This window comes from Cnephaeus nilssonii (genome assembly GCF_951640355.1).
Source record: "Cnephaeus nilssonii genome assembly, chromosome: 20".
In the NCBI taxonomy this organism is placed as follows: Eukaryota; Metazoa; Chordata; class Mammalia; order Chiroptera; family Vespertilionidae; genus Cnephaeus; species Cnephaeus nilssonii.
In genome coordinates this window covers 49,807,699-49,834,863 of record NC_137091.1, presented here as the reverse complement: position 1 = coordinate 49,834,863, position 27,165 = coordinate 49,807,699, and the positions used below count along the sequence as shown (strand labels likewise).

The 27,165-nt window shown below is 60.4% G+C and overlaps 2 protein-coding genes across 2 annotated transcripts; both read left to right on the top strand.

Annotated features, from left to right (window-relative positions):
- Positions 1-3,893: 3,893 nt before the first annotated feature.
- On the top strand, positions 3,894-5,735 carry ZNF579 (zinc finger protein 579; the record flags this gene model as incomplete). The annotated part of the gene is given in 2 exon segments (XM_079759546.1): positions 3,894-3,940; positions 3,942-5,735. Coding segments are annotated over 2 exon segments (1,695 nt in total). The 3' UTR covers positions 5,590-5,735.
- A 16,721-nt stretch (positions 5,736-22,456) lies between these two features.
- On the top strand, positions 22,457-26,450 carry SBK3 (SH3 domain binding kinase family member 3; the record flags this gene model as incomplete). Its single annotated transcript, XM_079759566.1, is given in 5 exon segments — positions 22,457-22,474; positions 22,476-22,637; positions 22,795-22,945; positions 23,196-23,398; positions 25,743-26,450. Coding segments are annotated over 5 exon segments (1,242 nt in total).
- Between the last annotated feature and the right edge of the window lie 715 nt (positions 26,451-27,165).

Sequence of the window (27,165 nt, the reverse complement as noted above, 5' to 3'; positions counted from 1 at the left end):
GGGGAGGCGACAGGGAGTGACAGCGTAGGGGGCGATGAATTTTGCAACCAGAGAGCAGGTCTGTGGGAGGCCGCTGGACAGATAGGAGCAGAGCAAGGACCATGGGCCAGGTACTGAAGGTCAGCAAGGCGGAAGCCCTGGGTACCTAGCAACGGGCAAAACAAGAACCTTGCCCCCAGCATGACCTTTCCTCCCCCGCATATTGCTGGCGTGTAGTCCAAACCCTCCCTGCCCTTTCCTCCCCTGGCTTGTGGTTTGATCCCCCAGATGGGGAATGAATAAGGGGGGGGGCGCTGGAGAACAGCCCTTAAGCATTGAGCCCCCGGAACAATGAGGTTCTTTCTTTTAAAAAAATTTTTAAATATATTATTTATTTTTAAAATGTGTTTTAAAAAATATATTTTATTGATTTCAGAGAGGAAGGAAGAGGGGAGAGAGATAGAAACATCGATGATGAGAGAGAACCATGGATCGGCTGCCTCCAGCATGCCCCCCACTGGGAATCGAGCCCGCAACCCGGGCCTGTGCCCTTGGCTGGAATTGAACCTGGGACCCTTCAGTCCGCAGGCCGACGCTCTAATCCACCGAGCCAAACCAGCTAGGGCTTAAAATATGTTTTTATTGATTTCAGAGAGGAAGGGGGAGGGAGAGAGAGACAGAAACATCCACGATGAGAGAGAATCATGGATAGGCTGCTCCTGCATGCCCCACACTGTGGAATCGAACCCGCAACCCGGGTCTGTGCCCTTGACCGGGAATTGAACCCGTGACCTCCTGGTTCACAGGTCGACGCTCAACCACTGGGCCAGGACAGCCGGACAACAATGGCGTTCTGACCTGCATCCAGTACGGCTAGGCCTCCGTGTGTTTCAGCTCCCGGCCCAGAGAAACAGCAAAACCCGGCCAGCGACTCCACGGCTGCCTCAGGACCAGCTGCGTTCACTAATGACCCCCAGCCCTGGGGCCTAATCAATAGAGACCCACCCTGATAGGACACAGCTGGGAGCTGAGGAGCCTTCCGCTGGGATCCTCCAGACAAACACCCTCAAGGCGAGGACCCAGGCGGCTCTCTCTAGGAAGCAAGCCTGTCCCTTTCCCCATCACCTCCCCCTTGGAGAACTGCCCATGCCTCTCTCTCTCTCTCTCTCTCTCTCTCTCCCCTCTCCCTTCCTCTCTGAAATAAGTAGAAATATAAAATTTTAAAATAGTATTATTATTTTTTTTAAAATATATTTTATTGATTTTTTACAGAGAGGAAGGGAGAGGGATAGAAAGCTAGAAACATCGATCAGCTGCCTCCTGCACACCCCCCACTGGGGATGTGCCCGCAACCAAGGTACATGCCCTTGACCGGATCGAACCTGGGACCCTTGAGTCCACAGGCCGATGCTCTGTCCACTGAGCCAAACCGGTCAGGGCGTCATCCTTTCTGAATGGACACATAGCATTCCACCGGGTGGACCGATCACGATGTGGTACCCACATCCCCACGCACGGGCGTTTAGCTTGTTTCTGGCCTTCTGCGGGGATGCACAAAACTGCACGGGTGAAAAGCTGGCACGGAGAGTGGTTTGCGTGTTTCCGAGTGCGTCCATCCCACAGACAGGCTCCTGGGGCTGTTCGCTAGTGAAGGCTGTTCCAAAGCACACTCCCCCACGCCAGGCACCAACAAGGTCCTGTTTCCCACCATATAGATAGATAGATAGATAGATAGATAGATAGATGATCGATAGATAGTGTGTATTGATTTCAGAGAAGAAGGGAGAGAGAGAAATGATCAATGATGAGAATCATCGACTGGCCGCCTGCTGCACACCCCCCGTGGGGGATTAAGCCCGCAACCTGGGCATGTGCCCTTGGTTGGAATCGAACCTGGGACCCTTCAGTCCGCAGGCTGATGCTCCATCCACTGAGCCACACCAGCTAGAGCCTGTTTCCCTGGCTCTTGCTAGCAATCATGCTGAGCATGTAATCCAGGCGTCCAGCGGGGGGTGTAAGGTGGCTTTTCTGCTCAACGTAAGGGACCCTACATGTGGCCCTGCTGGGGCGTCCCCATCAGCTCCTCCTTCCTATTCCTAACCCTCGGCGTTTCCCCTGCAGGTTTCAGCTGAAAGGCGGCTGCCTCCAGGAAGCCCTCAGGGATCACTCTCGGGGAGGGTGACTGGCTGTGTGTCTGCCTCCTCCACCAGACGGTGAGCTCCCTGCAGACAGGGCCCCAGGGCCCCTGTTGCTCCAGCACCAAGGACAGATCCAGCCCACAGTAGGTGCTCAGGACACACTGGTGGCTTCTGGTCCAGGGAATACAGGCAGCAAAATAAATGCAGAGCCGGCCTATAGTAGGTGCTCAGCTAACACGGGTTACTTAGGACTGAGTGGACCTGCCTGGCTTATCACCAGGGGGAAACTGAGGCTTGGAGAAGAGAAGCACTTGCTGGGGAGGCTGGAGTCAGGTTTTAGTCCGGGGTGTCCCTACTTCCCCTGGAGCCTGTCACTCCTCCATTCATCTCCTCCCCTGCCACCCCCGCCCCCAGCACAGAGCCTGGCAGAGACCGGACCGATAAATGTGTGTTTGTTGAAGGAATGAATGAATATGTGTTTGGAGGGGAGCGGAGCTGCACCCAGCCTCCCAGGCTCCCGGGCCCTCGGAGCGCTCCTCCCTCTGGGAGGCCAGAGGCCAGGCCCCCGAGCCCCCCTCCACCCCACCTCCTCGCCCCCGGGATCCCCTCCTCCTCCTGCTTCCGGCTCCCCAGCCAGTCTTTCCTCTCCCAGGCTGGGAGGAAAGGCGGGTTTCCGGGGGAAGCTTAGGCGGTGACACCGAGCCCAGCCTCCTCCACCCGCCCCCCTCCACGCTACGCTCGGGCCCTCCCTCCCCGCCACCACCGTCCACTCGGCCGGCCGCGGGGAAGGAAGAAAGGCGCCGAGGAGGCCGAGGTAAGCGCGGGGCGCCCAGCGATCGGGCCCAGGGCGGGCTCCGGGCTCAGGGGTCTGCACGGCCGCCCCCCGGGCCCCGATTCTGCAGATCATGCCTGCGGGGACGGCAGGCTGGGCCCAGCCTGGAGATCGCCCCCCCGGGGGGGGGGGAGTTAGGGACCCCCGGGGCCTCCCTCGGGGTGCAGGGGCCTGGCCCCCCTGGAGAATCCGGGCACTGGGCCCCAGCCCCTGCCTCTCCCCTGTTGGAGGAGCCCAGCCCCCTCCCTCCCCCGCCCAGCCCCTGGGGCCCAGGACCCCGAGCCCTGCACGTCTGGGGGCGGGGGGGGGGGGGGCGCTGGATGCTGCATTCCAGGCGTCTCCGGAGCCCAGGTCCCAGCCCCAGCCCCACCTCCCAGTCCCAGGAGTCAGGCCCCCAACACCCTCCCTCCGGGCTCAGACCCAAGCGCTCCCCTCCTCCCGCCGCTCCCAGCCCCGCACCTGGGCACACACACCCCGTTTCCGGGGCCTCCCGGCTCTGCCTCCCACCCCCCGCCCCCCAGCCCCTCCCCTGGCGGGGCCCCTGGGGAGGCAGCAGCCGCTGACTTTGTATCCTTCTGTCTCCAATTCTGTCTGTGTGTCTGTCTCCCCTCCCCCCCCCCATGGTTCTGACCTGTTTGCACGTCTCTATCTGTCTAAACCTCTTTGTTTTCTCATCTCTGTCCCTGTGGGGTGTCCTGCTCTGGGGGCGGGGGGGGGGGGCGCATCCTGTCCTCCTACTTCCCCTGCTCTGTCTCTCCATCTCCACTCTCTGTCTCTGTCTGGCTCACACCTCTGTTGCTCTCTCCTCCTCCCTCGGGCTAAATACCTGACCCTCTTCACTTCCATCACTGCCTCTACTTCTCTCTCACGTCCCCCTCCCCCCTACCCTCCGCCCCCCCCCCCCGCCCCCCAACCTCTCCATCTCTCTCCTTCCTCCCACAGGCATGGATCCGCAGCCCCCTCCACCCGCCCAGGGCAGCCCGCCTCACGAGGCGGGGTCGGGGCCGGGGCCGTGGCCGGGGCCGGGGACGAGGCCGAGGCCGGGGCCGGGGGGCCGCTGGAGCCCCCCGGGCGCCCCTGCCCTGCCCCACCTGCGGCCGCCTCTTCCGCTTCCCCTACTACCTCTCGCGCCACTGGCTGAGCCACTCGGGCCTCCGGCCCCACGCCTGCCCGCTGTGCCCCAAGGCCTTCCGCCGGCCCGCGCACCTGGCCCGCCACCTGCGCGGCCACGGCCCGCAGCCGCCCCTGCGCTGCGCCGCCTGCCCCCGCACCTTCCCGGAGCCCGCGCAGCTGCGGCGCCACCTGGCCCAGGAGCACGCGGGCGGCGAGGTGGAGCTGGCCGTCGAGAGGGCGGCCAAGGAGCCGGCCGGGGCCGCCTGCACCCCGCAGGACGACGAGGCCACCGACGCCGACGCCGCCACCGCGGAGCAGCCCGGCCCCGCCGCCGAGGGCGCCCCGGAGGAGGAGGAGGAGGAGGAGGAGGCCGCGTGGCCGGACGCGTGGGCCGCAGGGGAGCCGGCCGCGCCCGTGGCCCCCGCGAGCGCCGAGCGCCCGGAGTCGGAGGCGGAGGAGACGGAGGCCGGGGCGGCCGAGCTGCGGGCCGAGCTGGCGCTGGCGGCCGGGCGGCAGGAGGAGAAGCAGGTGCTGCTCCAGGCCGACTGGACGCTGCTGTGCCTGCGCTGCCGCGAGGCCTTCGCCACCAAGGGCGAGCTGAAGGCGCACCCGTGCCTGCGCCCCGAGGGCGAGCAGGAGGGCGAGGGCGGGCCGCCGCCGCGCCCCAAGCGCCACCAGTGCCCCATCTGCCTCAAGGCCTTCGCCCGGCCCTGGTCGCTGTCCCGCCACCGGCTGGTCCACTCCACCGACCGCCCCTTCGTGTGCCCGGACTGCGGCCTGGCCTTCCGCCTCGCCTCCTACCTCCGCCAGCACCGCCGCGTGCACGGCGCGCTCAGCCTGCTGGCCCCGCTGCCGTCGGCGGCCAGGAAGGACGACAGGGCCGCGGGCGGACGGAACTCGGGGAAGGGGCCCGAGGGCGGCGAGGGAGCCGGTCCGGAGGGGGGGGAAGGCGGGCAGAACGGGGGTGACCCGGCCCCGGCCCGACCGCCCGCGGGGGAACCCCGCTTCTGGTGCCCCGAGTGCGGCAAGGGGTTCCGGCGCCGCGCGCACCTGCGGCAGCACGGGGTCACCCACTCGGGGGCGCGCCCCTTCCAGTGCGTGCGCTGCCAGCGCGAGTTCAAGCGCCTGGCCGACCTGGCGCGCCACGCGCAGGTGCACGCGGGGGGCCCGGCCCCGCACCCCTGCCCGCACTGCCCGCGCCGCTTCTCGCGCGCCTACAGCCTCCTGCGCCACCAGCGCTGCCACCGCGCCGAGCTGGAGAGGGCGGCCGCGCTGCAGGCCCAGGCCGCGCCGTCGCCCCCGCCGCCCGCGCCCGCCGGGCCCGGCGAGGAAGGGCTGCCCCTGCCCGTCGCACACATCAAGGAGGAGCCGCCCTCGCCGGGGAGCCCGCCCCGGTCGCCGCCGGCCCCCCCAGTCTTCCTCAGCGCCTCCTGCTTCGACAGCCAAGACCACTCAGCCTTCGAGATGGAGGAGGACGAGACTGACAGCAAAGCGCACCTGCGCGGCTTGGGCGGCCTGGCCTCCTGACCCTCGCCCTCCAGCTGCCCCCCCCCCCCCGTTTGCAATATGGAGGAGAGAAGTTGAAGGAGGGGGTCCCTCCTCCACCTGCCCACCGCCCCTCCCAGCCCTGACACTAAGGGGGGGCCGCGCGCGCCCCTCCCTCGCCCTCCCCCGCCCCCAGGTCCCCTTTGCCGGTTGGGAACTGCTCGCCCAGCTCGCGTCGGAGGCGGGGCCCCTTGGAAAAGGAGGGGCAGGACATTGGCCAGAAGGATGGAGACCGGGGGACCCCCGCCCGCCGCCCCGTTTGTACACACTGGACACCGTCACCTCTTTGGAACTGCCAGGCCTCGGGGGTCCCCAGAGAGCAAAGTCCGCCCCTGTCCCTCTGTCTGTCTGTGAATAAATGTGAGTTCGTGAAGGAGAGTGAGGCTGTCTGTGGGGGTGGGGGGGGGGGGGCGCAGTGGGGGGAGGGGCTGGGGGAGCCAGGGTCCTGCCCACAGTCTGTGGACGTGCGTTTCCCGCGGGAAGGATGCAGAGTTTGGCCAAAGGAGACGCGGGAGTGGGAGAAGACAGCTACCATCGCCCGGAGGCAGCTGCGGGGAGCCCCACGCCCCCCGCAATCCGGCAGGTGCTCTCCTTCAGCAAACCCGGCCCAGTGCTGAGCTCGGAGGATGCCCAGACGAAGCCACCACCCTCTCAGAGGAGCTGGAATTGTGGTTTGTTTTTTTTTTAATATATATTTTATTGATTTTTTTACAGAGAGGAAGGAAGAGGGACAGAGAGCCAGAAACATCGATGAGAGAGAAACATCGATCAGCTGCCTCCCGCACACCCCCCACCGGGGATGTACCCGCAACCAAGGCACATGCCCTTGACCGGAATCGAACCTGGGACCTTTCAGTCCGCAGGCCGACGCTCTATCCACTGAGCCAAACCGGTTTCGGCTGGAATTGTGTTTTTTTAAAATATTTTTTAAATATCTTTTTATTGATTGAGAGAGAGAGAGAAACATCAATTGGCTGCCTCCCACGTGCACCCTGCCTGGGGATCGAGCTGGAGGCCTGGGCATGCGCCCTGACCAGAAATTGAACTGGCACCCTTTCAGCCAACCGACACACTGGCCAGGGCTGGAATTCTAATTTTTTTTTTTTGAATTCTAATTTTAAAAAACTTTTATTGATTGAGAGAGAGAGAGAGAGAGAGAGAGAGAGAGACATCCTGTTATTCCACGTACTGATGCATTCATTGATTGACTTGTCTGTGCCCTGACCGGGGATCGAACCTGCAACCTTGGTGTATCAAGATGATGCTCTAGCCCTGGCTGGTGTGGCTCAATGGATAGAGCGTTGGCCTGTGGACTGAAGGGTCCCAGGTTCGATTCCGGTCAAAGGCACATGCCCAGGTTGTGGGCTTGATCCTCAGTAGAGGGTATGCAAGAGGCAGCCAATCAATGGCTCTCTCTCATCACTGATGTTTCTATCTCTCCCTCTCACTCTCCCTTCCTCTCTGAAATCAATAAATATATATATATTTTTTTTAAAAAAAAGATGATGCTCTGACCACCTGAGCTGCCCGGCCAGGGTGTAGCCGGAAGCCGAGATCTCTGTCCAGGACGGTGTAGCCACGAGCCGCAGGTGGCTGTCTCCATTCCAATGCAGGGTAACACGTTTAAAATAAAACGGAGTAAGATGGAAAGGTCCCCAGGCGCATTATTGCAAGCGCCAGTAGCCCCCGTGGCCGGGGCCACGCTGTTGGACAGCCCGGGTCCAGAACGTTCCGTCATCCAGGACAAGGCGGCTGAGATGCCCACCGATGGGCCGTCCAGCCTCAGGTGCGGACCAGGGCTCCCAGGACCCTGCAGGGCTGGGCGCGGACAAACGGGGCGGGGCTTGCTGAGGTCAGTTTCTGACCTGAATGGGGGGGGGGGGACAGTCTGGGTGAAGGCCATGAGGGGGTGGGCTCTGTATGTTAGAGAAAGAAAGCAATTGGGGTGGAGACGGTCCTTTTCTACAAATCCTCTGAGTGTTAATTTTTTAAATGTTTATTTGTTGATTTGAGAGAGAAAGAGAGAGAGAGAGAGATTGACTTGTTCCACTCATGGATGCATTCATTGGCTGATTCTTGTGTGAGCCCTGACCGGGGATCGAACCTGCAACCTTGGCGTATCAGGGTGATGCTAAGCAGTGGAGCTACCTGGCCAGGGCTGGGTGGGTTCTTTTTTTTTTAATATATATATTTTTTATGTTTTGATTGATTTTTAGAGAGAGCGGAAGGGAGAGAGATAGAAACATTGATGAAAGAGAAACATCCTCAATTGGCTGCCTCCTGCACGCCCCCTACTGGGGGGATGGAGCCTGCAACCCAGGCAGGTGCCCTGACGGGGAATCCAACTGTGACCTCCTGGTTCATGGGTCTACGCTCAACCACTGAGTCACGCTGACCGGGTGGTGGTGGTGGTGGTGGTGGTGGTGGTGTGTGTGTGTGTGTATGTGTGTGTGTGTGGGGGGGGGGTGTGCGCGCCCCAGAACTGGAGAGGAAAAGGCTGTGGCCCGTCTTCCCGAAGCCCCTCTCATGCCTCCTGCGCAGACCCCTGCCTCCCCCCGTGCCTGGCCGGCTCTCTCTCCACGTTGTCAGCCGTCAGGCGGGGGCAGAGGCCGGAGCAGCCTGTTTTCAGGCTCCGGGAGGGACGGCATCCCTGGGGGCAGCGGAGGGAGGGAGGGAAGCGGGAAGGTGGCGGAGGGGAGAGGGGAGGGGGGTGATCACCCTGAGCCGCTCAGAATCCCGCTGAGCTCTGGGCGCGGTGCCCGGCACGCAGGGAGCGCTCGGCACGCGGGCCCATCATCCTCGTCATCCTCACGGAGGGATGAGGTGGGGGCAGTGGCAGTAAGACCAGCTGGGCACCCCCCCTCCCCCCCCCCCCCCGCCACTCCGGGAGCTGCCAGACCAGCAGAGGAGCTGGGGCATAATAAAATCCGGGCACACAGAAACGAGGGGTGCCCACTGAGACCGGGTCCCCCACACGCTAGACCCTACAGGAAGCCGGAGCTCCGCCTGGGGCGCTGGGGAGACGAGGGCCCAGTTATGCTTTCGTGACCTCAAAGCCACCTCCCCCCCAAGACCCCTCAGCGGGTCCCTGTTGCCACATGCAAATGTGGGCCCAGTTAATTCGCACCTACCGGGCCAGCCAGCCATTCAGACGATCCCAAGCGCAGAGCCGTCGAGGGCGGGCAGTCATGGCCCCATGGATAGGACGGGCACACTGAGGGCTCCAGCTCAGAGCCACTGGTCCTGTAGCCACCGCCCTCCATTCAGCCTCTCGGATTAAACGAGTTGCTTCGGGCCCTGGCCGGTGTGGCTCAGTGGATAGTCAGCCTGCGGACCCAAGGGTCCCGGGTTCAATTCCAGTCAAGGGCACGTACCTCGGTTGCAGGCTCTTCCCCCCACCCGGCCCTGGTTGGCGCTCGTGCAGGAGGCAACCCATCGATGTGTTTCTCTGAATGGATGTTTCTCTCTGTCTCTCCCTCTCTCTTCCACTCTCTAGAAATCAATGGAAACATATCCTCAGGTGAGGATTAAAAAATAATAATAAATGAATAATAAATGAATGAGTTATTTCGAGAAGAGGGGAGAATACTCTGGGAGGAGGGTATTGCTATTGTTGCCTCGTTCTTTTTTTAATTTTTTTAATCCATTTTTATTGATCTCACAGAGGAAGGGATAGTTAGAAACATCAATGATGAGAGGAAATCATTGATCAGCTGCCTCCTGCACATTGGACGAAGCCCACAACCCTGGCATGTGCCCTTGACCGGAATCGAACCTGGGACCCTTGGGTCCAAAAGCCGGCACTCTATCCACTGAGCCAAACCGGCTAGGGCATTGCCTCATTCCTTTTATTTTTATTATTTTTTAAAATATATTTTTGCCCTGACCAGTTTGGCTCAGTGGATAGAGCGTCAGCCTGTGGACTGAAGGGTCCCAGGTTCGATTCCGGTCAAGGGCATGTACCTTGGTTGTGGGCACATCCCCAGTAGGGGGTGTGCAGAAGGCAGCTGGTCGATGTTTCTCTCTCATCGATGTTTCTGACTCTTTATCCCTCTCCCTTCCTCTCTGTAAAAAATCAATAAAATATATATATTTTAAAATATATTTTTATCAGTTTCAGAGAGGGAGAGAGAAATAGAAGCATCAATGATGAGAGAAAATCATGGATCGGTTGCCTCCTGCGGCCCCCCCCCACCCCACCTGGGGATTGAGTGTGCAACCTGGGCATGTGCCCTGATGGAGAATTGAACTGTGATCTCCTGGTTCATAGGTCGAGGCTCAACCACTGAGCCATGCCGGTGGGGTAATATTACGATTTAGAGTGGTTTTCGGTCCACAGCAAAACGGATGTTTTCTATACATTTATCTTTTAAAATTTCATTTCAAAGCAATTTGCAAATACAGGTGCATGTCACCCCTAAACTCTCAGCATGCGTATCTCAACAAGCTACCCAATATTTATGTAAGCTTCCTGTCCTTGGCGAAATTGCAAAACAGTGAAATACATACCTTCCACATGTTACCAACTAACACATGTTTTAAATTTATTTTTAAAAAATGTATCTTTTTTTTATTGATTTCAGAGAGGAAGGGAGAGGGAGAGAGAGATAGAAACATCAATGAGGAGAGAGAATCATTGATCAGCTGCCTCCTGCACGCCCCCCACTGGGGATGGAGCCCACAACCCGGGCCTGTGCTCTTGACCGGAATCAAAGCCGGGACCCTTCTGTCTGCAGGCCGACACTCTATCCACTGAGCCACACCGGCTAAGGCTAACACATTTTTAAAAATATGTTTTTATTGATTTTAGAACGAGAGGAGGAGTGAGGGAGAGGGAGAGAAAAACATCACCTCCCTTATGCGCCCCAAGCTGGGATCGAACCCACAACCTGGGTACGTGACCTGCCCAGGAGTCAGACCCGTGACCTTTTGCTGACAGGAGGACACTCAACGGACCGCGCCACACCGGCCAGGGCCCATCTGGTGCATTTTGAGAAGTACCGACACCCGAGTAACACGGACCCCGCTCCAGGGCAAAGTCCTCTTAGGCCCCCGGCTTTGTGTGTTAAGTAACCCCTTCCTTTAAAAGAAACAACTTACTGATTGGAGAGAGAGAAGGAGAGGGGACTGGTAGCTTGTCCCACGGATTCGTTGGGTGAATGTTGCCTGTGCCCGGACCGGGGATGCAGCCCACAGCCTTGGCGTGTGGGGGGGACGCTCCGACTCCCTGAGCCACCAGGCCAGGCCCTGTAGCGCCTTCCTTTTAGAATCACTTGGATTTATAAAGAGGTTCCAATGGACCCGCGAACCCCTCACCCGGGCCCCCCTAACGTCGCCGTCTCCGTTAGGTGCCCGCCTGGCCAAACCAAGAAGCCGCCCCGGGCAGAGGGCCACCCCAGGTGCATCCTGCGCTCGGACTTCACTCACTTCCCCCGACGCTGGTGTTCTGCTCCGGGATCCGGCCGGGGTCCCACACGCCCGACGGCACAAGCCGGGATGTCCGCCCTGGCCGGGATTGAACCCACAACCTTGGCGTAATGAGGCGGTGCTCTAACTAGCTGAGCTACCTGGCCAGGGCCTGTTATTTTATTAAAATATATTCTTATTGATGTCAGAGAGGAAGGGAGAAGGCGCGAGAGAGAGAAACATCCATGATGAGAGAGAATCACGGATCGGCTGCCTCCTGCACGCCCCACCCTGGGGATCGGAGCCCACAACCCGGGCGTGAGCCCTGACCGGGAAGCGAACCGTGACCTCCTGGTTCCTAGGTCGAGGCTCAACCACTGAGCCACGCCGGCCGGGCGCCCAGCCTCCATTTGCGAGGGGCTCTGAGGCCCCTAGGGGCGGCCGCCTGCCCACGGACGTCCCCTGCAGAGCCCACGGCGCCAGCCCCCCTCCTCCCGGCCTCCTGGGGGGGAGGCTCGGAATCCAGCCTCCGAGGCCAAGTCCTGGGCCTTATCTGGCCACACCCAGCACCGTGCCTGGCACGGCCCGAGCTCCATAAATACTTGTGCCACTCAGCCAGCTGCCCCGGCCCAGCCGCCCTCCCTTCCCACCTCCAGGCCTGGGCCGGGCTGTGCCGCTCCTGACCAGCTCTTTGGACTCGAGCAGGGATGGGGGGGGGGGGGTGTTGATGAGACCAGATGTGGAACCAGAAAGAGGGAAGCCACCCACCCAAGGTCACGGGCGTGGGGGGCCGGAGAGGGGAGAGCGAGCTGGCGGCCTCCGGACCTCTCTGATGGGAGGCGGTGGGGGCCGCTCTTCATCAGGCACGTCCCACGCCTGGGCCCGTCCACCTGCGCAGCCGCCGCCGGCCCAGCACGGCCCGCACGCCCGGCGCGTGGCCTGGACGCCCATGGCTTTGCCCGGAGTGACCCTCCGGCTCTCCCCTGCAGGCCTCCCCTCACAGGCCCCTCAGGCCCGGCCCAGGGCCTCAGCAGGTGAGCGTCGACCTAGGAACCTGGAGGTCGCAGTTGGCTTCCCGGTCAGGGCACAGGCCCGGGTTGTGGGCTCCAACCCCAGGGTGGGGCGTGCAGGAGGCAGCTGATCCATGATTCTCTCTCATCATTGTGTTTCTCTCTCTCTCTCCCTCTCCCGTCCTCTCTGAAATCAATAAAAATATTTTTTTAAAAATAAAAATAATCGCCGAAACCGGTTTGGCTCAGTAAATAGAGCATCGGTCTGCGGACTGAAGGGTCCCAGGTTCGATTCCGGTCAAGGGCACATACCTTGGTTGCGGGCACATCCCCAGTAGGGGGTGTGCAGGAGGCAGCTGATCCATGATTCTCTCTCATCATTGTGTTTCTATCTCTCTCTCCCTCTCCCGTCCTCTCTGAAATCAATAAAAATATTTTTTAAATATATTTTATTGATTTTTTTACAGAGAGGAAGAGAGAGGGATAGAGAGTTAGAAACATTGATGATAGAGAGACATCGATCAGCTGCCTCCTGCACACCCCCTACTGGGGATGTGCCCGCAACCAAGGTACATGCCCTTGACCGGAATCGAACCTGGGACCCTTCAGTCCGCAGACCGACGCTCTATCCACTGAGCCAAACCGGTTTCAGCCAATAAAATATATTTTAAAAATAAATAAATAAATAAAAATAATCAATGCCCCTCAGGAGTCCCCCCCCCCCGCCCCCTTCTTCCACATTTCATCTCCATGGACCCCCGGCCACAGGCAGAATTCTAAGACACCCCCAAACCCCCGTTCCCCGGCACACACGCCTTCTCCCAGTCCTTGTCTGAGGGCCATCCGAGCCAGCTGACTGGGCCGGGAGCTGACCTGGTGGGCCTGGCCTCGCAGGCGACTCCTTCAACCTGGAGAGAGAGCCTGGACCTGTGAGGGGGATGTCAGGGGAGGGAGAGGCCCCTGGCTGGATTTGAAGCGGGGCTGGGGTGGGGGCTCAGGGGGGCCCCGGGGCTGGGGAGGGGGGTTTGGGGGGCCCCGGGGCTGGGGAGGGGGGCTCGGGGGGCACTGGGGCTGGGCTGGGGGGTTCGGGGGGCACCACAGGGCGAGAAAGGCAGGCGGCCTGTGAAAACGGAGCGGACACCGGATCCGGGCGACAGCCGCGAGGGAGAAACGGAGCCTCACAGTTTATCCCCCAGGGGGACCCCTGTCCCGCCTGCCTGGGCTCCTGACTCACAGGAGCCGTGAGCTCACGGGGTGCGGTCCCCAGCTGCTGTGGTGGAGGTGCCAGGGATGGGGGAGGGGGGACAGGTGGGGCCCAGCCGGGGGGGGGGGGGGCTCCAGGGCCCTGGAGCCGCGCTGGGTGGCGCTATGAGGCGGGCACATGTCATGGACACCAGGCCGGCCGCCCGGGGGTCCGCGGCCGCTGCTGGCCCGTGAGGCCCGAAAGGTCCGCGGCCGCCAGCTTAAGGACCGGTCCTCCCCCACGGGAGGCGACACGGAGAGGGAGCCCCAATGCCTACGGGACCGTGTGGGGCAGTGGCTCCCCGCGGGGGCACAGGCCCCGGGGTGGGGGGTGGCAAATGTGATTTTTAAGGAGGGCGATCTGAGAATGAGCTCTTAACGGAATTTTTGGCATTTCTTCTGGGTCTAGGGCAGCTGGTCTAGAAGGTGACATATTCATGCATTTCCGTTCTCTAGTCTATGCTTTGAAACTTTATTTGCTATATTTCCATACACTTCATATTATTATTTTTAAAATAAATTTATTGATTTTAGAGAGAAAGGGAGAGGGAGAGAGAGAGAAACATCAATGATGAGAATCATGGATCGGCTGCCTCCTGCACACCCCCCACTGGGGATGGAGCCTGCAACCCGGACCTGTACCCAGAACAGGAATCGAACCCAAGACCTCCTGGTTCATAAGTCAACGCTCAACCATGGAGCCACGCCGGCTACATTCCTTTGTAAAATATATATATTTTTATTGATTTTACAGAGAGGAAGAGAGAGGGATGGAGAGTTAGAAACATTGATCCTCCTGCCCACCACCCCCACTGGGGGGTCGAGCCCACAACTGAGATACATGCCCTTAACTGGAATGGAACCCAGGACCCTTCAGCCAATGCCTACCCACTGAGCCACACCGGCCAGGGCGCTAACGTTCCCTGTCATGTGACCCCCACTCATGACCGGCCTCTTCTCTGCAGCCTCTGTCCCTTCAGGACTTCCCAGGGCGGCCTCCGGGCCCCACTTTGTCACCCCCTTAGAGCAGGGAGCGCCCTGCGTAAGGGTCGCCTGCTCCGCGTCCCGGCTCCTTCCCGACTCCCCCGGGGCGGCGGCCGGCTCCCCCAGCTCAGGCCCCAGGAATGGGGTGTTGAGTTGGGACGGAAACCAGAGCCGCCAGCAACCTGGATGTGCGTCGGTCCTGGCTCCTGGCCTGCACACGCCTGCACACGCCTGCACACGCCTGCACATGCATACACGTGCCTGCACGTACCTGCACATGCCTGCACACCTCTGCACTCACCTCCACACATTTGCACACACTTGCATGCATCTGCACACACCTGCACATGCCTACATGCATCTGCACATGCCTGCACACTCTTGCATGCACCTGTATGCATTTGCACACGCCTGCACACACCTGCACGCATTTGCACATGCCTGCACACATCTGGGGGTGCAAGGCGGGGGTCCACCCCTGGGGGTTTAGGTCCCCACCCTGCCAGCGACCCGCATGGGGACACGGCGAGAGATTGAATCTCACGGCGTCCCTTTGCTCAGCTATAAAACGGAGCTAAGAATAGGGCTGCTCGGGATTAGCGCGGGCGGCACACGGAGTCAGGGAGCGCGGCCGTCACCTTCCTTAGTCGCGGGGTTTAGGGGCGTCAGGCTCGCACTCGCTGTGCCGCCCCCCCCCCCCCCCCACTGTCTCACTGCTGCGCACACCTTTCCTGAGGCCGGGCGGTGCCGTGTGCCCGCTGGGAGGCCCTCCGGGTGGCGGGGTGGCCGGGGGTGTCGGGGAGACGGGCGGGGAGGCGGGAGCCAGCTCAGCGTGGACTCCTTCCTGGGAGGCTCCAGAGGAGGGAGGGACAAGCGTCCGTTAGAAGGAGGCCTTTGGCCCGGCCGCCGTGGCTCCGTGGCCAAGCATTGACCCAGGAACCCGGAGGTCACGGTTCGATTCCCAGTCAGGGCACAGGCCCGGGTTGCGGGCTCCATCCCCAGTGAGGGGCGTGCAGGAGGCAGCCGATCCATGATTCTCTCTCATCATGGATGTTTCTTTTTTTAAATATATTTTTACTGATTTCAGAGAGGAAGGGAGAGAGAGAGAGAAACATCAATGATGAGAGAGAATCACGGATCGGCTGCCTCCTGCAGGCCCCCCACTGGGGATCGAGCCCACAACCCGGGCCTGTGCCCTGACTGGGAATCGAACCAGTGACCTCTTGGTTCCTGGGTCGACACTCAGCCGCTGAGCTACACCCGGCTGGGCATCACTGATGTTTCTCTCTCCCTCTCCCTTCCTCTCTGAAATCAATAAAATATCTTTTTAAAAGCCCACGAGCCCCCGGTTCTGTGATTGCGGCGTTGGGGGCTGCCCATCCCCGCCGTGGGCTTGCGGGCGGGGAACTGCGGTGACCAAGCTCCCTGTGCACCAAAACTCAGCGTCCTTGTGCGATCGGTATGCGATCCCTCCGGGCGGCGGCTGACATTCCCTTTTTCGCGCTAAGTTGTTAAAATCCCCGGCCTGTTCTGTGCTCACGTCTCAATTAGGGCCGGCCACGTGGCCAGGGCTGGAGCGCGGGCCTGGCCAGCGGCTGCCCTCTCAGCCGCCCGGGGCCGCTTCCTTCCCATCCTCGGAGGGACCCAGGAACTCAGACGGGAAAAGTACAAGGTCCAGGCCAGAGGCAGCCCCGCGGAGAGCAGAGCTGGGGGTCAGGACAAGGAGGCCGCACAGTCTCTCCTCCCACCAGGAATTCCCGGGGAGGCCAGCGCCCCGGAGGCAGCGTCCACTTAGCACAAGTCAGCACGAGCGGGGACCATCTTCGCAGCGGCTGCTGGTAGGAGCAGGATGTTGGAGAAACAGAAGATGCGCCCTGGCTGGTGTGGCTCAGTGGATAGAGCGTCGGCCTGGGACTGAAGGGTCCCAGGTTCGATTCCAGTCAGGGGCACATGCTCGGGGTGTGGGCCCGATCCCCAGTGGGGGGCGTGCAGAAGGCAGCCAATCAATGGTTCTCTTTCATCATTGATGATTCTCGCTCTCTCTCCCTTTCTCTTTCTCTCTGAAATGAATAAAAATATATCAAAGAAGAAGGAGAAGAAGGAGAAAAAGAAGGAGAAGAAGAAGAAGACCATCCCGAGAAGTACGAATCCATGAAGGACGGCCCGTCCACACGCCGGAACATCCGGGTCTTTGCAGGGGAGGGAACTTGGAGGCCGTGTCACAGTGCAAGACACCGTGTTGAGCTAATGAGGACGAAGGCTGCTGCCGGTCACAGGCGTGACCCTGTTTATACATTGAACAACACGCAAGGCGGTGCTCCCCAGGGGTTATGGGCTCATGCATAGGTAGCAAAGGCATTTTTTATTTTTATTTTTTTAAATATCTCTCTATATAAAAGCCAAGCGACCCGAACACCGGTCGCTATGATACGCACTGTGGCCAGCCAAACTCCTTCAGCCCCTCCCCCTGGCCAGCCCCGCCCCCGATCGGCCCTCCCCCAACCCTGACCGGGGGGCAGGGCTGGCTGGACCCCACCTGTGCATGAATTCGTGCACTGGGCCTCTAGTATATATATGTTTTTCTTTAATTCTTTTTTTTAAATATATTTTATTGATTTTAGAGAGGAAGGGAGAGGGAGAGAGAGGTAGAAACATAAATGATGAGAGAGAATCATGGATCGGCTGCCTCCTGCATGCCCCCTCCTGGGGATGGAGCCCGCAACCCAGGCATGTGCCCTTGGCCGGAATGGAACCCGGGACCCTTCAGTCCGCAGGCGGAAGCTCTATTCAGAGACACACCGGCTAGGGCTTCTTTAATTCTTTATTGTTGAAATTATTGCATAAGCCTCCTTCCCCCATTGACCTCTCCCCGACACTCCATGCCCCAGCACATGCCCTTACCCCCTAGTGTCGGTGTCCATTGGTTATGCTCATGTGCACGCATACAAGTCCTTTGGTTGATCTCTTACCCCTCCTCCCTATTAAAAAAAATTTATATATATATATATATATATATATGTGTGTGTGTGTGTATATATATATATATATATATATATATATATATGTATATGTATATATTTTTAGCAAAGGTGGAAATTTATTGAAGAACAATACAGACTCCCACATGGGGAAGGGGAAAAAAACCTCACAGCACAGACTCCCACGTGGGGAGGGGGAAAGACTCCTCTAAAATATATTTTTATTGATTTCAAAGAGGAAGGGGGAGGGAGAGAGAGATAGAAACATCAATGATGAGAGAGAATCATTGATCGGCTGCCTCCTGTACGCCCCCTACTGGGGATGGAGCCCACAACCCGGGCATGTGCCCTTGTCTGGAATCGAACCTAGGACCCTTCAGTCCGCAGGCCGACACTCTATCCATTGAGCCACACCAGCCAGGGCCAAACAATTGTGCTTTTTGCTACTGGACGGTCTTGCCTTCAATTTGGAGAAAAAGCATTGCCCCTGCCTGTGCAGCGCAATAAAGCGAGGTACGCCATACATTGTGAGGTTTGCCTCCTTTATTTGTATTGCTGGCATTAAAAATGCTCCTGTCTGGCCCTGACCGGTGTGGCTCAGAGGATAGAGCATCGGCCTGCGGACTCAAGGGTCCCGGGTTCGATTCCCGTCAAGGGCATGTACCTTGGTTGCGGGCACATCCCCAGTGGGCGGGGGGGGGGGGGGGGGTGCAGGAGGCAGCTGATGTTTCTAACTCTCTCTCCCTCTCCCTTCCTCTCTGTAAAAATCAATAAAATATATTTTTTTAAAAAAAGAATGGAGGAAAAAGCATTAAAAAAATCAATAAAATATACATATTTTTTTTTAAATGCTCCTGTGCCTTTAACTAGCACGCTCTGGGTAGGGGCTGCTCATGAGGAGGAAACCGAGGCCCGCAGGCAGCGGGCACTTGGGGGCGCTCACTGGGCCCCGACAGGCGGCAGGGGTCACAGCAGGCGCCTGGGCTGGCGGGGAGACACGGCCCGGAGGCGAGGCGGGAGGCAGGGGGCCAGCTGTAGTGAGGGTGTGTCCACGCTGGGCCCGACTGCAGCCTCCCCCCCCCCCCCCCCGCCTCTCCGGGTCACTCCGGGTGACCCCCAAGTGCAGTGGCGTTGCTAAATGGGGACGTGCAAAGCTCCCGGATCAGCGGGAGCCTCCGCGTGGGTGCGCGCTGGGCGCTGAGCAGGCCGGCCGCAGGCGCTCCCCCTGCGGGCCCAGGTGCTGCCCCGCGGCCTGACCTCCCAGCCCCACGGCCTGACCTCCCAGCCCTGCAGCCCCGCACCCCACAGGGCAGGCACCGGGTCTGCCGGGCAGGGGGCAGGGGGCAGGGGGCAGCCCCGTCCCAGAGCCTCCTAGGATCCGGCTCTGCCCGGTACCTGTGTCCCCACCCCTCAAGTGGAAACCCTCACGCTACCCTTTGCAGGGAGGACCTAGAAGGTCCTGAATGAATTATTAGCACCACGCTCTAACCTACTGAGCTAACCGGCCACACGGTAAATGAATTAAAAAATAAATAAAAAATAGAGCCTGGGCATGCAATCGACATCACATTATTTCATTGTTTGTTTATCTTTAGAGGGAGTAGAAGGGAGGAAGGGAGAGGGAGAGAGAGCGAGATATCAATGATGAGAGAGAATCATGGATCAGCTGCCTCCTGCATGCTCCCCACTGGGGATCGAGCCCGAAACCCGGGCATGTGCCTTTGACCAGAATCGAACCTGGGACCCTTCAGTCCTCAGGCCGGTGCTCTATCCACTGAGCCACACCGGCTAGGGCTCACTTTGAGCTTTTGAATGAAACATTTCCAGCATAACCAAGAATACAAAGGAAAGTACCAACATGTGGGTGCTTGTCACGACACCCCCCACCCTGTGCAAGCTTGCATGTTCTTCCACTGCAGTATTTCACTTCATTTACCTACTAGAGGCCTGATGCACGAAAATTCGTGCAAGAGTAGGCCTTCCTTCCCCTGGCTGCCGGCACCGGCTTCCCTACGGCACCCGGGACCCGGGCTTCCCTCCTCTGGCCGCCCACAGGCACCTGGGACCGAGGCTGCTTCCTTCCAGCCCCAGCTTCATCAGGAAGGACATCCGGAATGATGTCCAGAAGACGTCCGGTCTAATTAGCATATTACCCCATATTATTATAGATTACTTTTTAAATTTTTGTTTGTAATATATTTTTTAAAAGAATATATTTTATTGATTTTTTACAGAGAGGAAGGGAGAGGGAGAGTCAGAAACATCGATGAGAGGGAAACATCAATCAGCTGCCTCCTGCACACCTCCTACTGGGGATGTGCCCGCAACCAAGGTACATGCCCTTGACCGGAATCGAACCTGGGACCCTTCAGTCCTCAGGCCGACGCTCTGCCCACTGAACCACCCAGCCAGGACCCGCTGGGGTATTTTAAAGCAAACAACAGGCAGCGTGTCCTTTCCGCCCCCAATTTAGCCACAGGCTGTCGTTGGCTTTAAAATACTTCATCCCGACCCCCCCCCCACCCCCACCCCCACCCCCACCCCCACCCGCACCCCCAGAAACCAGCTAAGGCGAGGATGGCGCAAAGTTCTCGCTGATGAGGTCGGGTTACGGCTGGAGGGTGTGCATTGCGGCCCTTTTGACTTTGCTGTATGTTGGCAGCTTTGCACAGTCAAACCTCCAAAAGGTCAAAGAGCAAAGGAACTTCTCCCCCCACGCCCCCCCCCCCCCCACACACACACACAGGAGCAACACCACGCCAGTTTCCGGGGATCCTTCCAGCGGGAGGCTGTCCTGTCTGTATTAATAGCAGCTGTAGTAGCGTGAAAGCCGATGCCTGGGGCGACAGGGCGGTGCGTCAGCCTGGCCCGCGGCCGCTGACACCTCTGCCCTCCGGCCTGGGCAAGGCCATCTGTGCCTCGGAACCTCAGTTTCCTGCTCTGCAAACTGGGGCTAGATCCCCACTTTAACCGCGGGGCTGGGAGGAGCCCTGTAAAGCCACGCCTCCACCCCCAAGCCAGGCTCTGAGCGGGAGCTGAGGGTGTGGGACTAGGCCATTCCCACCCATCTACGGGCTGCAGGCTCCCGGGTCTGAGGGAGGAGGGGGGCTGGGGGCCTGGGCTCCTGGGTCTGAGGGAGGAGGGGGGCTGGGGGCCTGGGCTCCTGGGTCTGAGGGAGGAGGGGGGCTGGGGGCCTGGGCTCCTGGGTCTGAGGGAGGAGGGGGGCTGGGGGCCTGGGCTCCTGGGTCTGAGGGAGGAGGGGCTGGGGGCCTGGGCTCCAGGGTCTGAGGGAGGAGGGCTGGGGGCCTGGACTCCTGGGTCTGAGGGAGGAGGGCTGGGGGCCTGGGCTCCAGGGTCTGAGGGAGGAGGGCTGGGGGCCTGGGCTCCAGGGTCTGAGGGAGGAGGGGCTGGGGGCCTGGACTCCTGGGTCTGAGGGAGGAGGGCTGGGGGCCTGGGCTCCAGGGTCTGAGGGAGGAGGGGCTGGGGGCCTGGACTCCTGGGTCTGAGGGAGGAGGATGGGGCTTGGACTCCTGGGTCTGAGGGAGGAGGGGCTGGGGGCCTGGGCTCCTGGGTCTGAGGGAGGAGGGCTGGGGGCCTGGGCTCCTGGGTCTGAGGGAGGAGGGCTGGGGGCCTGGGCTCCAGGGTCTGAGGGAGGAGGCTGGGGGCCTGGGCTCCTGGGTCTGAGGGAGGAGGAGGGCTGGGGGCCTGGACTCCTGGGTCTGAGGGAGGAGGGCTGGGGGCCTGGGCTCCTGGGTCTGAGGGAGGAGGCTGGGGGCCTGGGCTCCTGGGTCTGAGGGAGGAGGGCTGGGGGCCTGGGCTCCTGGGTCTGAGGGAGGAGGGCTGGGGGCCTGGCCTCCTGGGTCTGAGGGAGGAGGGGCTGGGGGCCTGGGCTCCTGGGTCTGAGGGAGGAGGGGCTGGGGGCCTGGACTCCTGGGTCTGAGGGAGGAGGGGCTGGGGGCCTGGACTCCTGGGTCTGAGGGAGGAGGGGCTGGGGGCCTGGGCTCCTGGGTCTGAGGGAGGAGGCTGGGGGCTGGGCTGTTGGGAAGCTCCCTGGCTCCGGAGCCCGCTCTCCCAGGCCCAGAGGAACCCTAACGCTGTGTGCCCTGCGTCAGGCCTGTGAAGGGTTTGCCTCCCCTTTCCCCTCAGCCTTCAGCCTGGCCCCGGGGGTTCACAATGTGTTTTGTCCCCTCTGTCCTGGGACTAGAGCCCAGACTCCAGGCTGGTCTAAGTTTGGAAGGGGAGGGAGGGGGGCCGCAGGTCAGAGGGGGTGAGGGAGGGGTGTGAGGGGGGACGGGATGTCTCTGAGCTGTCACACACACCCCTGTCCCAGGCCCAGGAAAAGGGAGGGACAAAAGGCTCGGAGAGACAGTCAGTCAGGAACAAAGACAGGAGGAGAGAGACCAAAGGCTCTGGGGAGAGGAGGCCACAGGGAAGCCCGGCTGAGGGGAAACCAGAGAAAGAGCGAAGGGAGGGCAGAGCCGAGTGGGGCCATCCCGTCACAGACGGTGGCGACAGCAGTGGAGACAGCGTGGGGACGAGAGAGAGGGGCCAGGGACCAGCAGAGTCAGGACAGGGAGTCCTACCCCAGAGACCCGAGAGCTGGGACCAGGGCCGGGCAGACACAGGGAGGGTGGTGGGGAGGTGAGGGAGGGGAGGAAGAGGTGAGAAGGAGTGAAAGACGTCAACAGAGCAGGACCCACGGACGCTGGAGGCTAAAAGAGAGGAGAGGGGTGAGGGAGACAGCGAGCGTCAGAGAAAGCTGTGGGCTCCGACGCGGAGGGAGACGGGGCAGGGCCTCTCAGAGGGGCCCCTAGACCGTGGACCGGTGGGACGCAGGGGGCTTGAGTGGGCCGGTCGCCTGTCCAGGAGCCTAGACAAGGGGGAGCCCAAGGGCCTGGTGACACCAGGCAACCCCAAGATGGAGCTCAGGGACCCCGAGAACCAGGAGGATGGGGACCCAGAGGTGAGAGATGGAACACAAGGGCGGAAGAGAGAGAGAGACACACACACACACACAGAGGGGCAGATGCAGAGAGAAAGGGAGTCAGAGAGAGAAGGGGCACGGGGCAGGGGCCGCCTCAGAGGGACGGAGAAGGAAACAGAAGAGCCTGGGAAACAGAGGAGCATCAGAGACGCCGAATAATACAAACCCAAGGACACACAGCAAGGCCGAGGCCCCAGAGCAAGGCGCTCGGGAGCAAAGAATGGGGAGCACAGGGAGAGAGGAGGATGGAGAGAGCGAGAGATGGGTGGAGCGGAAGGAGGGGGAGGGGCGCGTTGTGAGGGTGAAGACGCAGCCCCAGTCGAAGCTGGGGGCTTCTTGGGGCTCCCCCAGACGGCAGTGGGTGGGGTCCCCGAGACAATCACCCTTAACCTTGCCAGGACACAAAAACAGGTGGCCCGAGGCCTGGTGAGTCACCGTGACTCATCCTCCTTTCTGGGGACGGTGACCCCACCCCCTGACCCCCCACATCAGCCCTGGCGCTGGCCGCCAATCTCCTCTCCTGCTCTCCGTGGGTGGGTCCCGGGCTCACCCCTCCCCACCTGTGTCCCTCGCCCGCCCGCAGGAGGACACAGCCACGGCCCTCCAGCGGCTGGTGGAGCTGACAGCCGCCAGGGTGACCCCCGTGAGGAATCTGCGTGCCCAGTATCGCCTCATCCGAAAGCTTGGCTCGGGCTCCTACGGCCAAGTGCTCCTCGCCCGGCCTCGCCAAGGGGGTGAGTTCGGCCACCAGAAGAAGGCAGACTGGGGGGCTCCCCATAGTAGGCTTCTCAGAAGCTCCCGGGACAGGGAACATCCCGGGGAGAGGAGTCGGGGACCCTTCTGGATCAGGGCTCCCCGAAAGTTAAGGACTCTGTGATCTTCTGAGGAACAGAGCCCGCCCAGAGAGGGTAAGGAACTTGCCTGAGATCACACAGCCAGGTCGGCACGTCCTGAGTCCCCTTCTGTGCCCCTTCCTCCCGGCAGGTCCAGCTGTGGCTCTGAAGCTCCTACGTCGGGACTTGGTCCCGAGAACCACCTTCCTGAGGGAGTTCTGCGTGGGCCGCTGCGTCTCCTCGCACCCGGGCTTGCTCCAGACCCTGGCGGGACCCCTGCAGACCCCCCGGCACTTCGCCTTCACCCAGGAGTACGCGCCCTACGGGGATCTCAGCGGGATGCTGCAGGAGCGGGTGAGGCGGGCTGGGGACAAAGGCTGGGACTGATCATCAACTCAGGTGCCACTTTGTCCCAAACCCCATGGCTACCTCCAACCCTGAGTCCCCAATCAGTGCCCATCTCAGCTCCACCCCAAGCCCCCAAACGGCCTCCTTATTCCCAATTCTCAGTGCAATTTCATGTCAGGTCCCAACCCTAATTCATCCAAACACAAGCTGGGATGGGCAGGGAGCTGGGGTTGGGGCTGAGGGCGGATTAGTTGTGATGAAGGCGGTGGGGCTGGAGTGGGTGGGCTGAGTTTAGAGCTGTTTGTAGATTGGTAATGGGTGTGGAGAAGCGGCTGGATGGGGTTGGAACGTGAGGCAGAGGGTATGCATAAAGATGGAGTCAGAGACTGGCTGTAGGGAGGTTTCCTCTAGGAAGGAGACGAGGTCCGAATGAATTCATGAGCTTCTAGGGGGACCTGAGCATGATGGTTAAGGTGGGACCATCTTTTTGGGAATCGGCTTTAGGTTTGAGATAGGGTTGGGAATAAACAGAAGGAAGGAAGGTAGGAAGGAGGGAAGGAAGGAAAAAAAGGAGAAAGGATGGGTGATAGGAAGGAAGGATGGATAATGGATGAATGAATGGATGGAAGGAAGGAGGGAAGGATGGATGGATGGAAGGATGGATGGATGGATGGATGGATAGAAGGAAGGCAGGAAGGATGGGTAATGGATGAATAGAAGAAAGAAAGGAAAGAAGAAAATGTGGAAGGAAGGAAGGAAGGAAGGAAGGAAGGAAGGAAGGAAGGAAGGAAGGAAGATCGAAGAATGGATAGAAGGATGTATAGAAGGATGGAAGGGTAGGTGGAAGGAAGGATGGGTGGATGGACAGATGGAAGGAAGGAAGGAAGGAAAAAAGGAAGGGTGGGAGGAATGAAAGAAGGAATTGTATATGGAAGGATGGGAGGAAGAAAGGCAAGAAGGGAGGGTGGATGGGAAGAGAGGAGGAAGAAAGGAAGGGTGGATGGAAGGATGGAAAGATGGATGGAAGGAAGGAAGGAAGATGGAAGGATGGGTAGAAAGATGGAAGGGTAGGTGGAAGGAAGGACGGGTGGATGGATGGACGGATGGATGGATGAATGGATGGATGGATGGATGGATGGATGGATGGATGGATGGATGGATGGATGAATGGATGGATGGAAGGAAGGATGAATGGATGGAAGGAAGGATGAATGGATGAATGGATGAATGGGTGGATGGATGGATGGATGGATGGATGGATGGATGGATGGATGGAAGGAAGGAAGGATGAATGGATGGATGGATGGATGGATGGATGGATGGATGGATGGAAGGATGGAAGGGTAGGTAGGAGGAAGGAAGGATGGATGGAAGGAAGGAAGGAAGGAAGGAAGGAAGGAAGGAAGGAAGGAAGGAAGGAAAGAATGAATTGTATATGGAAGGAAGGGAGGGAGAAAGGCAAGAAGGCAGGGTGGGTAGAAGGAAGGAAAGGTGCATGGAGGGAAGAAGAGATGGATTCTGGGTATTAAATAACAGAATTTGTTATTGGATTGCTAACTGTCTGGTGGGATGGACGTGGCGGGAAACTGGTTTGGCGGCTGGGTTGCTGACTGGCTGCCCGGCTAGCTGGGTGGATAGATTAATCAATCGATTGGTGAAGGTCGGACCATCTTTTTGGGAATCGGCTTTAGATTTGAGATAGGGTTGGGGATAAACAGAAGGAAGGGACCTAAATTAGTTTGGGACTAAAGATAGAATTGAGCTTGGGGTTCGTGTTCTTTCTGGAGATCTGAGCAGTCCGTTTAGAGAGGCGAATAAGAAATGGAAGGAATGGTTTCGAGTGTTGGGGTGAGGAGCACGTTTGGTGGAAGCTAAAAGAGATCCCGGTTCCATTTGGGGTTCGGTCTATGGCTGTACAGAAGGGGTGCTCGTTGGGGTTGAAGATCTGGAGAAGGTGTTGGGGGAGGTTACGGGGACACCAGAGGTAGCCACTGGTCTGGCGTTCTGGATTCTTGAACCCCAAGGAGCAAAATAAAGAAGGAACCAGCCCTAGCCGGTGTGGCTCAGTGGATAGGGTGTCAGCCTGCAAACCGAAGGGTCCCGGGTTCGATTCCGGTCAAGGGCACGTACCTCGGTTGCAGGCTCCTCCCCAGCCTGGGCCCTGGTCTGGACTCAGGCAGGAGGCAACCAATCCAGGTGTTTCTCTCACATCCACGTTTCTCTCTGTCTCCTCTCTCTCTCTCTCACTCACTCTAAAAATCAATGGGAAAATACCCTCGGGTGAGGATTAAAAAAAAAAAGAAGAAGAAGGAACCAAGGCCCCTGACCTTGACCTTCTCCCCTGCCCCAGGGCCTCCCCGAGCTGCTGGTGAAGCGGGTGATGGCCCAGCTGGCCGGGGCCCTGGACTTCCTGCACAGCCGCGGGCTGGTGCACGCCGACGTGAAGCCGGACAACGTGCTGGTCTTCGACGCGGCCTGCAGCCGCGTGGCCCTCGGGGACCTGGGCCTGACCCGGCCGGAGGGCAGCCCGACCCCTGCGCCCCCCGGGCCGCTGCCCTCCGCCCCGCCCGAGCTCTGCCTCCTGCTGCCCCCCGGCACCCTGCCCCTGCGGCCCTCGCTGGACTCCTGGGGCCTGGGGGTGCTGCTCTTCTGTGCCGCCACGGCCTGCTTCCCCTGGGACGTGGCCCTGGCCCCGGACCCCCAGTTCGAGGCCTTTGCTGGCTGGCTGACCACCCGGCCCCAGCCGCCTCAGCCGCCCCGCCCGTGGGACCGGTTTGCGCCCCCCGCTCTGGCTCTGCTCCAGGGCCTGCTGGACCTGGACCCCGAGACCAGGAGCCCCCCCCTGGCTGTCCTGAACTTCCTGGGGGACGACTGGGGGTTGGAGGGGGACAGAGGGGGACCCGGAGGCTCGGGGAGTATATCGGGGGAGGATGGGGAGGAGGAGGAGGAGGAGGGGGGTTCAAGCTTGGAAGAGTGGACAGAGGAGGAGGAGGGGGAGGGGGACCCAGGTGGCGTGAGGATGGGGACAGATGGGGGAACTCCCGGACCAGGTGACTGAGACAGGTGGCCGGCCCGGAGCCAGAGGCCCCTCCCGCAGCCTCCGCAGCCACCTGGATGCCAGACAGCTGGACAGACACAGCCCATCGGCTCTCCCTTCTGGAGGCCGGACATGGCTGCACTATTCCCTCCACATGAGGACCCGGGAGTCCAGCCCCCAGCCCTCCTCCCTCAGACCCTGGAGTCCAGCCCCCAGCCCTCCTCCCTCAGACCCAGGAGTCCAGACCCCCAGCCCCTCCTCCCTCAGACCCTGGAGTCCAGCCCCCAGCCCTCCTCCCTCAGACCCTGGAGTCCAGCCCCCAGCCCCTCCTCCCTCAGACCCAGGAGTCCAGGCCCCCAGCCCCTCCTCCCTCAGACCCAGGAGCCCAGGCCCCCAGCCCCTCCTCCCTCAGACCCAGGAGTCCAGCTCCCCAGCCCTCCTCCCTCAGACCCAGGAGCCCAGGCCCCCAGCCCCTCCTCCCTCAGACCCAGGAGCCCAGGCCCCCAGCCCCTCCTCCCTCAGACCCTGGAGTCCAGCCCCCAGCCCTCCTCCCTCAGACCCAGGAGCCCAGGCCCCCAGCCTCCTCCCTCAGACCCAGGAGTCCAGGCCCCCAGCCCCTCCTCCCTCAGACCCTGGAGTCCAGCCCCCAGCCCTCCTCCCTCAGACCCAGGAGCCCAGGCCCCCAGCCTCCTCCCTCAGACCCAGGAGTCCAGGCCCCCAGCCCCTCCTCCCTCAG